This window comes from Bactrocera dorsalis, chromosome 2 (genome assembly GCF_023373825.1).
Source record: "Bactrocera dorsalis isolate Fly_Bdor chromosome 2, ASM2337382v1, whole genome shotgun sequence".
NCBI lineage: Eukaryota > Metazoa > Arthropoda > Insecta > Diptera > Tephritidae > Bactrocera > Bactrocera dorsalis.
The window spans coordinates 22,850,510-22,862,331 of NC_064304.1; the positions used below are offsets into that span (position 1 = coordinate 22,850,510).

The 11,822-nt window shown below is 41.0% G+C and overlaps 1 protein-coding gene across 2 annotated transcripts in view; it reads right to left on the bottom strand.

Moving 5' to 3' along the window:
* LOC105230992 (dedicator of cytokinesis protein 3) overlaps nucleotides 1-11,822 on the bottom strand; it is a 78,464-nt gene that overhangs the window by 3,154 nt on the left and 63,488 nt on the right. Inside the window, exons 4-14 of one of the 2 annotated variants that reach the window (XM_011212054.4) lie at nucleotides 7,194-7,314; nucleotides 6,873-7,116; nucleotides 6,555-6,775; nucleotides 4,493-6,005; nucleotides 3,566-4,386; nucleotides 3,391-3,500; nucleotides 1,667-1,684; nucleotides 1,008-1,214; nucleotides 623-797; nucleotides 337-558; nucleotides 33-269 (exon numbers count right to left, since the gene is read on the bottom strand). In XM_011212054.4, coding sequence (XP_011210356.2) covers nucleotides 33-269; nucleotides 337-558; nucleotides 623-797; nucleotides 1,008-1,214; nucleotides 1,667-1,684; nucleotides 3,391-3,500; nucleotides 3,566-4,386; nucleotides 4,493-6,005; nucleotides 6,555-6,775; nucleotides 6,873-7,116; nucleotides 7,194-7,314 — 3,889 coding nt within the window. The remainder of the gene's footprint in view (nucleotides 1-32; nucleotides 270-336; nucleotides 559-622; nucleotides 798-1,007; nucleotides 1,215-1,666; nucleotides 1,685-3,390; nucleotides 3,501-3,565; nucleotides 4,387-4,492; nucleotides 6,006-6,554; nucleotides 6,776-6,872; nucleotides 7,117-7,193; nucleotides 7,315-11,822) is intronic. The other variant, XM_011212055.4, reaches the window with a different exon arrangement.

Sequence of the window (11,822 nt, forward strand, 5' to 3'; positions counted from 1 at the left end):
GCTCAGTTTGTAGAAAAGTTAAATATACTCACTTCATAGAATCTAGCAATTTTCTCCGGTACCGGCACCATTGCCGTCTTCAACGCTTGCGCATCGCCAACCGGCCGCACATTACTAATCTGTATATATTGTTCGGGTGCAGTGAGTATCGAGTTGTCCGGTGGACTGTTGTTGGTTAAAATTTGTGCTGTGGGAAATTCGGTTTGCAAGCGTTGTGTGAAAGCACCAATGCGTTCGTACTCCAAGCCGCGATAGACAAACTGTTTATTCTGTAATTTTAATATAAATTATTAGTTTTTGTGTATAATTAATAAAGCAAAAAAGAAGGGTACGTACACGCACGAATAGCGGAAAACCCAAACCATAGAAACCAACGCGGAAATACTCCGGCTCCGGCCGCAACTGTGTTAAGATATTTTGAAAGAATTTCGCCTCCAAGATAAGTATTTCACTGAGCTTATTGTAGTCGAAGCGGCGTGTCTCATACAGCACAGCCAATTCTTTGCATAACGGTATACCCTTCTCCCAACATTTGCCTTTGTCGAAATATTTCAGAATCTGTAACAGAAAAGCGTTTACTATACTTACGTAAAAAATTAAAGGGTTATAGTGGCTATTCTACCTCGTGATAAAGCCGCTCCTTGCGCTGCCACTCCGGCTGGCCAGTATTGTCGCAAGGCGCAAAGCAGAGTGATTCTCGATCCCAACTGAGCATATTAGCATAGAGTTTGAGCGTGTAGCCGGCCTCTGTGTAGTTTTCGGCTTGCAAATGCAAGTCGTGCAGTTTGTAGATATATCTGAAAAAAAAGAATCAAATAAGATTTTATAAAACGAATTTTCACAGACTTAATGACTTTGAATTTGCATTTCATTATTTTTCGAAATTTTACATTATTGTACATGTAATCGTTGCAGAAATATTGGTATAATGATGAATGCCGTGCCATCACATAGCCACCCTGCAGCCGGGATTAGTGGTGGAATAATTAAATCGCTCCTTTACTCACCTTAAATACATTTCCTTGCGATTGATTTCATTTTTATAGAAATTCAATAAGTTGACTGTGCAGGACATGCGCTTGTCACGATTCTCCTCGCCCTGCATAACGCTGCGATAATCCAACAGCCGCTCCAATAAACGCGTCACAGATGCTATGAAAGCAATGCCCGAGTCTTTCCAATTGGGATTCTCCGATTGCACTTTCTCAAGCAAACTAAACAGAGTGATTTTGGAAACCATTATTTTTTTTTAGAGTTAAATAGAGGTTAAGTTAATTTAGATAATAATCGGAAATATTATATTTGTGAAATTCGAAAATGTTAGTCGACAAAATAAAAGTTAGTGTTAGCATATTAATTTATATTAAAATATATAAAAATATTATATAATTAGTGTCTTACAAATGCAGCAGCAAGCCATATACATACATACAGCTATATTTGGCCGTTAGCAATATAATTTTGAGTTTAAATTTGAATAAATAATTTAATTTTTACTATCTAACACCCGTTTAGTTGTGTTGAAAAAAATAATAAATTCTAAAAATAATTCAAATAATTTTATGATAGAATTTTACAATGAAATGTTAGCAAATCATAAAGAATAGATATACTACAACAACAAAAGAGAATGATGACAGCATATGAGTTGATAATTTTCACTTACACCAAGCTTAGATGTTCCCTTCGTTTGGTTGGTTGCATTTTGAGTTAGTTAATTGTATGCATAGTTAACATGTTTTTGTTTTTTAATAGGCGATTTGTAGGCGATGGACAGACATTTAACATGATAATGATTAGTATAAAATATGTATATATACGTATATACAATTTGGTTTAAAGAGACAAATGAAGAATTGAAAAACAAACACAAACACATACACATACAAACATCGATATAAAAAGTTCAACACCGCATTATAGGCTGGAGTAAAACACAAAAAGCATCCTGTACGCGATTTGTCATACACAGAAACCTCGTAAAAAGTTCAAATCTTAGATTTTAAGATTAAGTAGTTAAGATTATTAAGTTATTGACACTTTATAATGTTAAAAACTGAGAGAGAAATAAATCTCGAAAACATATTGTGGTTCATTAAGCTTTCACTCACACTGGCGGGTATAACGAAAAGTTCAAAAGTTCTAAAATCATTATATTAGAAGAAGACGAAGACGATTATAAGAAAAAAACGCCGAAAAAAAATTTAGCCTTAGACACTCAAGTCTTAATATCGGTGACATGGTTTAAAAAATTAAGCTCCGATGTCGACTACTTTAAGATGAAAGTTTTTGCACCTTAAAGGCTATTTGTCCAATATCGTTCAGATTTTTTTTCAATTGACGAGATATCTTCACGAAACTTGGAAAGAATTATTATTGTTGTAGTTGTTGTTATAAGGGTTATTTAGTCCCCGTTCGAGTGGTAAGGTTCAGTTAAGGTGTCATCGAGGTCATCCTATGGTAGGTCCAGGATACGTGCTGTTTCGACGGGATCGGACCATAGGGAAAGGGGTGTCAGATGTTAGAGCTTGCGAATAAGTGATTAGAGTCATGCGGAGACTTGTTGCGTGCTGGGCGAATAGTTGATTTGTCGCCGACTATTCTGAATATGTATGATTTTAACTTGCTACAGTATCCAGAACGAAGCTGCGCAAGGGTCACTCTTGATTCTCGCGGCCACTCGAACTCGTCGTTTGCAATGGCTGAAGGTGCATGACGGTCAGTGCATGTCTGAAGTTAGTTGCGTTCGTAGTCTGGTCGGCCTATTGTCTTATGTCGTCAACGTAGTTGAGGAAGCAAATCTTGATGCTTGAGTAGGAGACGTCAAGAGGTATTCTGATATAGTCTGGAGTGTTATGACATGTCTGAAGCTTTTCCGCCTGCGTTTCACTGCATCCAGGCGCCCTTATTGGTGTGGCGTACTTAAGGACCACCCGGCCGATTGACTTGTATTTTGCCAAAAACGTTTATTTTTCTTTTCCCCATGTACTATCGGCTAGCAAATTGAAGATTTTGTTGCGGCTCTGTACTTTGACAATAATCGCGGACCTGTGAGGAGTGGAGAAGCATAGGCTGTCGAGTGTCACGCCCAAAATTTTAGAGTTATTGACAGTCGGAATTTTATTGAGATCTACTGCAATATTAAGATCAAGTCTAACCTCGTTTGGATCGAAAATGATTATCGTCCAAAACAACGGTAAAATACACGAAGAAATTGTTCAAATCGGACTAGTACAACATATAACAAACAAACATATTAAAATCTTCTTCTGTTACACATACAAGACTATCATCCCTGTCTCTATCATATTGTGGGGTATAAAACTTTTACGTTTTTACTCCAGCCTACAACGCATGCTAGTTTAAGCCAACTTTTAACAGGAAGCTTACATTGTGCTGAAAAGTTCGCGATACTCATCATCGCCTTTATTTTCGCTGATGAGCAGATCCAACTTATCGATAAGTTCACTCTCCACTAAGCGGAATGAACCACGTGCGCTCTGAAAAAATCAAATACAAATGTACTCTTTACGCTTTGTTCCGCTACGAACCAACAAATGCTTACTTGTTCGCACTGCATCATATCGTAGAAGACCGTGAGTGTCGCTTTTCTCAGTGCCTGCTCTGGCACGAGCGTGACCTCCAAGAACGGCCCAACCATTGAGGGTATAAAGTGTAATTTCTGCTCGCCCAACTGTGACCACATGCTTAGTATCTGGAAGCCCATTAGCACGCGCATGTCACCATGAGTATTCAAAATCTTTCGACGTTTTGGTTCGCGATATTTTTCCAATTGCAGTGAGGGCTGTGTTAGAAATGTTACCGCCAAGCTAAAGTAAGACCACCAAAGTGGTGAGTCAAAGGATTGTGGACCGAGAAAACGATAAACCAATGGTTTAGCAAACTCCTCCAAAGCCTTACGCAGCACATCGTTGCAAGCCAATTTCATGATTAGCCAATCGGTTGGGAACACTTGCCAATCCTGCGAGAGCAGTTCCTCAAACACCAATAAAGACTTGCTGAGGAAATCTTTCAAATCACGTGGATCCTTATTGGGGCTCAACTCGTCCCAGTAGTGTTTGTAATGTGTCTCATCGAGAAGCTGCAACAGACCCAGTAGACAAGCGACCAATTGTGGCAGCACAGTGTTGGCACCTTCCATCATAATGCTTATGGTTTTAATGAGTATGCCAAGGATGTTTTTACACAGCGAATCCAGATCATGTTGCAAAGTATTTGTGACTTTTTCGCGCTGCTGGCGCTGCAAGTCGTAGAGGTGATTGAGAATTTCAGATATTATTTCGGCGCAAAGGCGTAGCTCATCGCGGCGACCAAGATGCATGCGCAGGTGTTTGCAGGCAACAGAGAGCACCACAGTGCGTGAGTCTAGAAGAAGTGGAAGACAGTGGAAAAGTAGTTAAAGAGTTTGGAACAAAGTATAGCTAAAATTATTTGAAACAAAGAAATCTATATACAGAGCTCCACAACTCACCATCTTCGTGAAACAGCTCGCCAGACACCAGATCCTTAACCGCATTCAGTTTGGCCTGCACCAGACGTACCGGCGCATCTCTGGGTATGGCATCTAGCATATTGCGCGCCAACATACCCAACTCCGGCGCCGGCAATGTGTCCTTCAACTGCTCCAACACCACACCGGTGGAGTTCAGCAACGCCTCTTGTGTGGGTATGATTACATCGTAGGATGGCACCGCCAACATACCGTTGAGCGCCGTAAAAAGCGAGTGCAAATCTCTGCGAAACGAGTCTTCATACTGGCCGCCGGTAGCGCGAGCAAACAGCTTGCGCGATTGTATAAGCAATTTGAAGATGTACTCTAGCGAACTAAAGCATTTCTGGAAGGGATCTGGATGCTCGGCCTTGGTCATAAACACAGCCATATGCTCAACCGACGTAATCAAACCCTTGTAGACCAGCGCGGCTGCGAAGTGATTCTCAATGTAAGCATTCATAACGGGACGAAAATGTTGGAATTTATTGCTTTGCAAGACGCTGAAAATGCTGACGAGCACATGAAAGACCAAACCCGAATGCTCAGTGCTGTTACCTTCCTCATTGGAAAACATGGCGAATAATGCATCGAGCACATCTTGCAGGAATTTAACCAGCTCCTCGTCGTTCAAACGCAACACACCCGTAAGTGAGTCTTGTATCGTCTCGGGATTTGTACGCCATTGCAGTAGCGACAGCAGATCGGCATTCTGCGTGAGTTTCGTCGAACATAAAAGTGATTTAATAACAAAAACTTCTTTTGAACTACGATGGAATATGGAACTGCAATCCACTTTGGCGTGTGGATCCTTCGGTTTGCTTGGCAATTTTAGATAATTACCAGCATGCAGTTTGGCCAAATCTTCACACTTGTAGACGTACAACTCGTGTTGACCATCGGTGAGTGTCGCACCACTGGGATCCATAAGACGCGCAAAGCTGAAACCGAAGAGTTTCGGATCCGATTTATCGCGTGTGGAACAATGACGAAACTCGAAACGCACATGCGCAGCGGAGAACTTATCTATGGGCACACTCAGGCGCAACATTTCATTCCAACAGGGAGAGTTCTGATGATACAATATCATGGATTTGTAGTAGCTCTGCGAATCCATGCCTGAAGCGCCCCACAAACATTCTGTTAAAATATTACCAGCCGTATCGAGCACAACCACGGTAGTTAGTATATTTTTTGCGGTATTCTTGCCGCCACGCTCGAACTCGGCGCGTTCCAGCGTAATAAAGAGATCGTTGCGCACGTCGCCGGGCATGATGACATCGGGAAAGCCCATTTTTCGTGTGATTGTCGTGCCTTGAAAGAGTAACGGTTGCTCTTGGCGCGCCTGTCCGAGTCCGCCGTGCAAGAGCTTCAACGAAACTACGATACCCTGTGTATTTTGATTGCCTGAGGTTATTGGCGAGTATTTGCCAGTGGATTTCTTAATAATTAATTCGTGTAGTTGATGGAAGTCTTTTTCTTCGCATTGGTAAATCTAAATTGGTTTGGTGGTAAGAGTAGTAAAAAAATTGTTATCAGAAAAACACATTTAAATAATAAATGCCGAAAAAATAAGTTCAGTACTCTATCCTGTACCATATATCAACCCAAATACATATATTAAAGTATTCACGAAACAAAAAGAAAACGAAGAAACAATTTTTAGATAATACGAGTGCAGTCCGATAATCACCTAGACTCTGAGATTGCCTGTTTATTATTAATGAAATATTCTAAGCTTTCTAAGAGATCGATGTCATATGGGGAACTCGGCACTTTAACAAATCTTTGAGCTTGAATATACCATAGACCCGTTATTTTTTATTTTTATTTTTGGATCAAAAACATGAATTTCCCAGACTTAATAGGCAGAAATAGCTGATGATTTTGAGTAAAGAGATAATTTATAACAATTTTCTACTTTTTGCTAAAAATTGCAAGATTCTATGAATATCTCTAACACTATGCTAGTACAAAAGCCTTTTATATTACTATAATTATCATATACTTAATATGTTGCAATTTATATTTTTTATTGACCCACCTTAAAGTTATACTCTTTCTCCTCCGACTCAATTGAGCTATCATATTGTGTAATATCGTTTAGCGGCAATACACCCACACCAAATGGCCGACGATAGGTTGGACCCGTGCAACAGAGACTGTTATTCTTTTCCACCTTTTTGCCCGTTTCCGAAGGGTTAATTTTGCCCACGCGCATTACCACAGCCACTAAATGTAGGTCTTCATTTAAATCGACAGCGCCTGGAAGAAAATACATGCAAAATGGTTAAGCATTTTTATCTTGAAGTAATTCTAGCAGTTTTCCCATTTGCATAACATTAATTTTTTGAAGACCTACCCAAATCCGTGAACACCGTACAATTGCTATGCAATTTTTCTATGTAATTTGAGAAACCGTCTTTGGAGATCTTAACCATAAATCGCTCGGACAACGCACGCATGCGCATCGGATTGGCATCGTATAGATAGAAATATACCTCAGCATCATCGCCGCCGATACGGTGACCAAAATCGCGCATACAAAAGTATAAATGGTGTGTGAGGATTTTCCGTTGAACTTTGCGACGCAAAGTGCCGCGGCTCTGTAGGTGAAGTTGGGGGAAAGGAAATATATATTTATTACGTTGTTGTTAAGTTGTTTCCATTATATCCGTCTTACCGAAGATGCCTTGGCATTGTCTGCGCTAGACACATGCACATTGTACAGACCTACAATGCCGATGTTGTGCGGATCTACAGCTAGTGGACCGATACGTGGCACTTGATCCAAGCCGAGCTTTCTGCAAGAGAAAAAGTTTTTTGTAGTTATTTCACTGCAACATTTTTTAGCAACAAGTGAATTAAAAGGTTCGTAACAATAAAATTATGTCGACTATAAGAATTTGTGGAAGACGTGACCGTGTTAGGTTTCAACGAAAATCTTCGAAAAACCGCAATCAGCCCCTTTAGCGAGAGATAAAATCTGTATTTAACAAGAAAAATTGTTGGGAAGGAGTTGCCTGGAGGATGGACTTCTACACATGTTCACGCGAGTGAGGAAATTTCTCTGATTGCCATTTATTTGGGAGTGGCCAGAAACGATCCTTTTTCATATGACTCAAGCAGCTCACGACTTCCGGTACTAGAGCAAGTATCCTCTGGGTAGCCAAAGAACATCCATTTGAAGGCGACCTAAAGTGACAAGACGAAATATCCCCTTCACAGGGTTGTGCGTTAGGTTTGGGGACCGCCACGTGAAAAACGAACAAAAGACTGGGAAGAGAAAGAGATTTTTAAGGGCATGCATCTGGAATGTCCGGACCCTTAATTGGGAAGGTGCCGCTGCCCAGCTGGTTGATGTCCTCGTTAGAGTGAAGGCTGACATCACCGCCGTCCAAGAAATGCGATGGACGGGACAAGGACTGAGGCGAGTAGGTCCTTGTGGCATTTACTACAGTGGCCATATAAAGCAACACAAATTCGGTGTGGGATTTGTGGTGGCAAAGAGACTCCGTCGCCGAGTACTGTGATTCACCGTGTTGGATGAATGTCTAGCCACAATCCGCATCAAAGCGAAGTTCTTCAACATATCGCTGACTTGTGGCAACGCCCCGACGAAAGAGAAAGACGATGTGACCAAAGATGCCTTCTTTTCCTATGAGAGCTGCCTCCACCATGATGTCAAAATCGTGCTTGGCGACTTTAACGCCAGGGTGGGCAAGGAAGGTATCTTTGGCTAACAGTCGGTAAATTCAGCTTCCACGAGGAAATATCCCCAAATCGGTTGAGGCTGATCGACTAAGCCGGGGTCCGAAATATGGTTATCGGTAGTACTAGATTCCAGCATAGAAAAATTCACCAAGCTATCTGGCTGTCTTCGGATCGAAAAGCCAACAATCAGATCGATCATGTTGTGATAGACGGAAGACACGTCTCCAGTGTTTTAGACATGCGTACTCTCCGAGGCACTAACATCGACTAGGACTACTATTTTGTTGCAGCCAAGATATGCACCCACCTCTGTGCAACAAAAAACGCACGTCAACAAACACAAGGAAAGTTCGACGTCGAGAAGCTGCAATCACAATAGATAGCCGAACGATTTTCTACTCGACTTGTGCTCCTGTTTTGTGAGAGCACTCGTCTACAACTCGGTATAAGGGAACTGTGGGACTGCATTTCAAGCTCCTTACGAACAGCTGTAACCGAAACCATTGGTTTTCGGAAAATGGAAAGGAAGAGAAAACATACTGCCTACCCCGCGACCTTACGATACTATTAATAAGTATCTGAACCAGTATGATACAATTTGTAAGTCTTCTAAAAACAATATCGGGTTGAGCTCAAATTGAAACGAGCGCTCTGCATTCATGAATAATTTTTCCAATAATTTATAGTTTTATTTATCGAAAAATATTTATGACTTTATACTACTAAGGAAAAAAGGATAAGCTATTATTTGGATTTGAAAGACATTTTGTGGAAGTACCCCGAAATATATTAAATCACAAACATTTGCTGAAACTACTGTTCCTCCCTATTTTGCTGCACCATAAATTAGATGCCTAAATCGTTGCATCAATATATCTGAAATTATTAAAAATAATGGGCATATACTTAATGACTTATAAAAGAAAATTGAAAAAGTCAAATTCCGAGCTTTTAGAACAAGGTTCAACAGTCTTGTCAATTTCACAAAAATTTCGGCAGACATAAAATGTAGTACATATCACCAACGCTTGTACTGAAAGCAAAAACTGGCCTTAGCTGACTCAAGTTCAACGAAAAATAACCAACATTCGGTGGATACTACGTCACATACATTTATTTCGAAGTAAATCACAACTACCAAATCAAATATTGAAATACTGAGCCAACAATGCTCCATAAGCAGCCACACGATGGCGACGACGACGACATTCCACAGCAACAGCAACGGCATAGAAGAATTCGCTGAAGATAAATTTTTTGGTACAATCATATGGGCCGATTGCTGTCGGTGTGGTGTAGTTGTTGGCCAACTATCACTACCACTACCACGCAGTGGTTAATGTTTAAGCGGAACGAAAACGCGATCGGCAGTGGCCGCCTAAACGCTTACATACAGCAGCAGCAGAAGCAGGCTCGCTGTCGCTGTTGTGCTACACAGCGGGCTGCCGTTCTACGCTTACGTCGTCTACCTGGCTTACGCAGAGAAAGAGATGGCCAACAAGCGGCCTAATGATCGCGACGACTACTACGACTACGACGACGACGATGATGATGACGGCAATGAGGGTAGCGAACGCTAAACGATCTCGTTACATACATAGCTACACATACATATACACTCGTATTTATAAGTTGGAGCGCTGATCGATCTTAGGCGGCGTTGACCACAATGAGTATAACAACAATAACAATAGCGAAACGAGTGTTGTTGAGGAGTTGCGCGTGCGTGAAGCTCTCACTGCCGCTGATGGCTCTAACGAGGTAGAAATGTGCAATGGCATGAGGATGAGGAGTGGCAAGTATATATTACATACATACATATGTACATAGTACGCACATATATAAATAAAAACTGTGTACAAATATACACACGAAGAACGAGCGTTGCGGCTGCCATCTCCTGCAATTCATCACGTTCCCGTTTAGAGACATGGAACATTTTTCAAAGGCGTGGAATGCATTTATGTCGCTTTTACTTATTTATTTATGCTTCTTTGGCTAACTTTATATGCTCGTAGCCTAAACGTGTTTATGAGCGTAAGGCTTTGAAGCCAAAGAGCGCCTCAAAGTGGCAAGAGTAGTGCAATTCAGCTGGCACTCGCTTTAAAAGTGCTGCTCGGTTCCACTCGAAGCTGATATGTATATATACATATGTGCATGTATGTCTATATGTCGGTTGGCACACGAGCATCTTATTCGTAACTCATTATTTTTATGTGAGCAACTTAGCGTCTAGGTATTCAGAAGCTTTTGTGGCAACAGGTTATAACTTCATTTCTCCGACTTCGGTGACAATGTGTATGGCCATGCATGGGTTGGTGCTCGTGAAGAGACATTGAATTGCTTGCTACAAGACCAGTTAGCAGCTCTTACCAGCAGACAAAATGTATATGAATATGTATAGTATATTTATACGATTAGGTATAGGCAACATACGTTTAAAGGGTTGCCAAGTTGTAAATCAATATCTCTTTTAGGATAGCATGGAATAGGAATGGAAATATAGAAGTATTTATTCATGTTATTTAGTAAATAACATGATTTAGGTTTCCTTTTATACTCTAATAACATAACTGGACGCTTCAAGTAGAAGTACTTATTTCAATAGCCTTTTTCCGACAGCTCACAGGTGAATCGTGTCAAGCTGTCATGTTATTTTTGTTTAATATTGTTTGACATTTCATCATGGAAATACTTACGCCTTAACAACTTTTACAAATTGTTCAACTTTATTACTAAAATTTGAATGTGTTTCGCGCGCTTCGCTCAACTTATGGTCAACATAAGCGGCCTACTGAGCGTACTATTTGCAAGAGCATCACCCATCTTGAGACCCAGCATTCAATATTGGATAATATTCGAGCGAACAGACTACGTCCAGCACACAGTGGAGAAAATATAGCAGCCATAGCTGAGAGTGTACACGAAGCGCGCGGAGTCGGTTCGTCTCCGTTTGCAGCGGCTTGGACTGATGTATGGAACGACTTGGTGCATTTTACGTCAAGATCTTAAATCGAAAGCGTAAAAATACAACATGTGCAAGAACTGAAGCCGCTCGATCTTCCCAAGCGGCATCGCTTCGCTCTGTAGGCTCTTGAAAAGTTCAAAGAAGATCGATATATCAGCGATGGGACCCATTTCTGGCTTAATGGGCGTAGAGCAACCAGAAAAAAACAACGTTTTGGTGTGGTTTGTAGGCCAGTGGAAACATCTTTCTTCAAAAATGATGACGATGAGAACGTAAGCGTCAGTGGCGACCGTTATTGCGTCATGATAACCGACTATTTGATGTCTAAAATTGAAGCTCGCGATCTCGGCGACCTTTGGTTTGAACAGGAACGCGCCATTTCCCACAAATTGCATCAGTCAATGGATTTTTGAGGGAACACTTTGGTGAGCAGATAATTTCACGTTTTGGGTCGGTCGATTGGCCACCAAGATCCTGTGATATCACGCTGTTAGAGTTTTTCCTGTGGAGATTTGTAAAGTCTAAGGTCTATGCGGACAATCCCGCATCGATTTAGGCCCTGAAGCAAAACATCGCGCGTGTCATTCGCCAGATACCAGACCAAATGTTTTAAAGAGTCATTGAAAATTG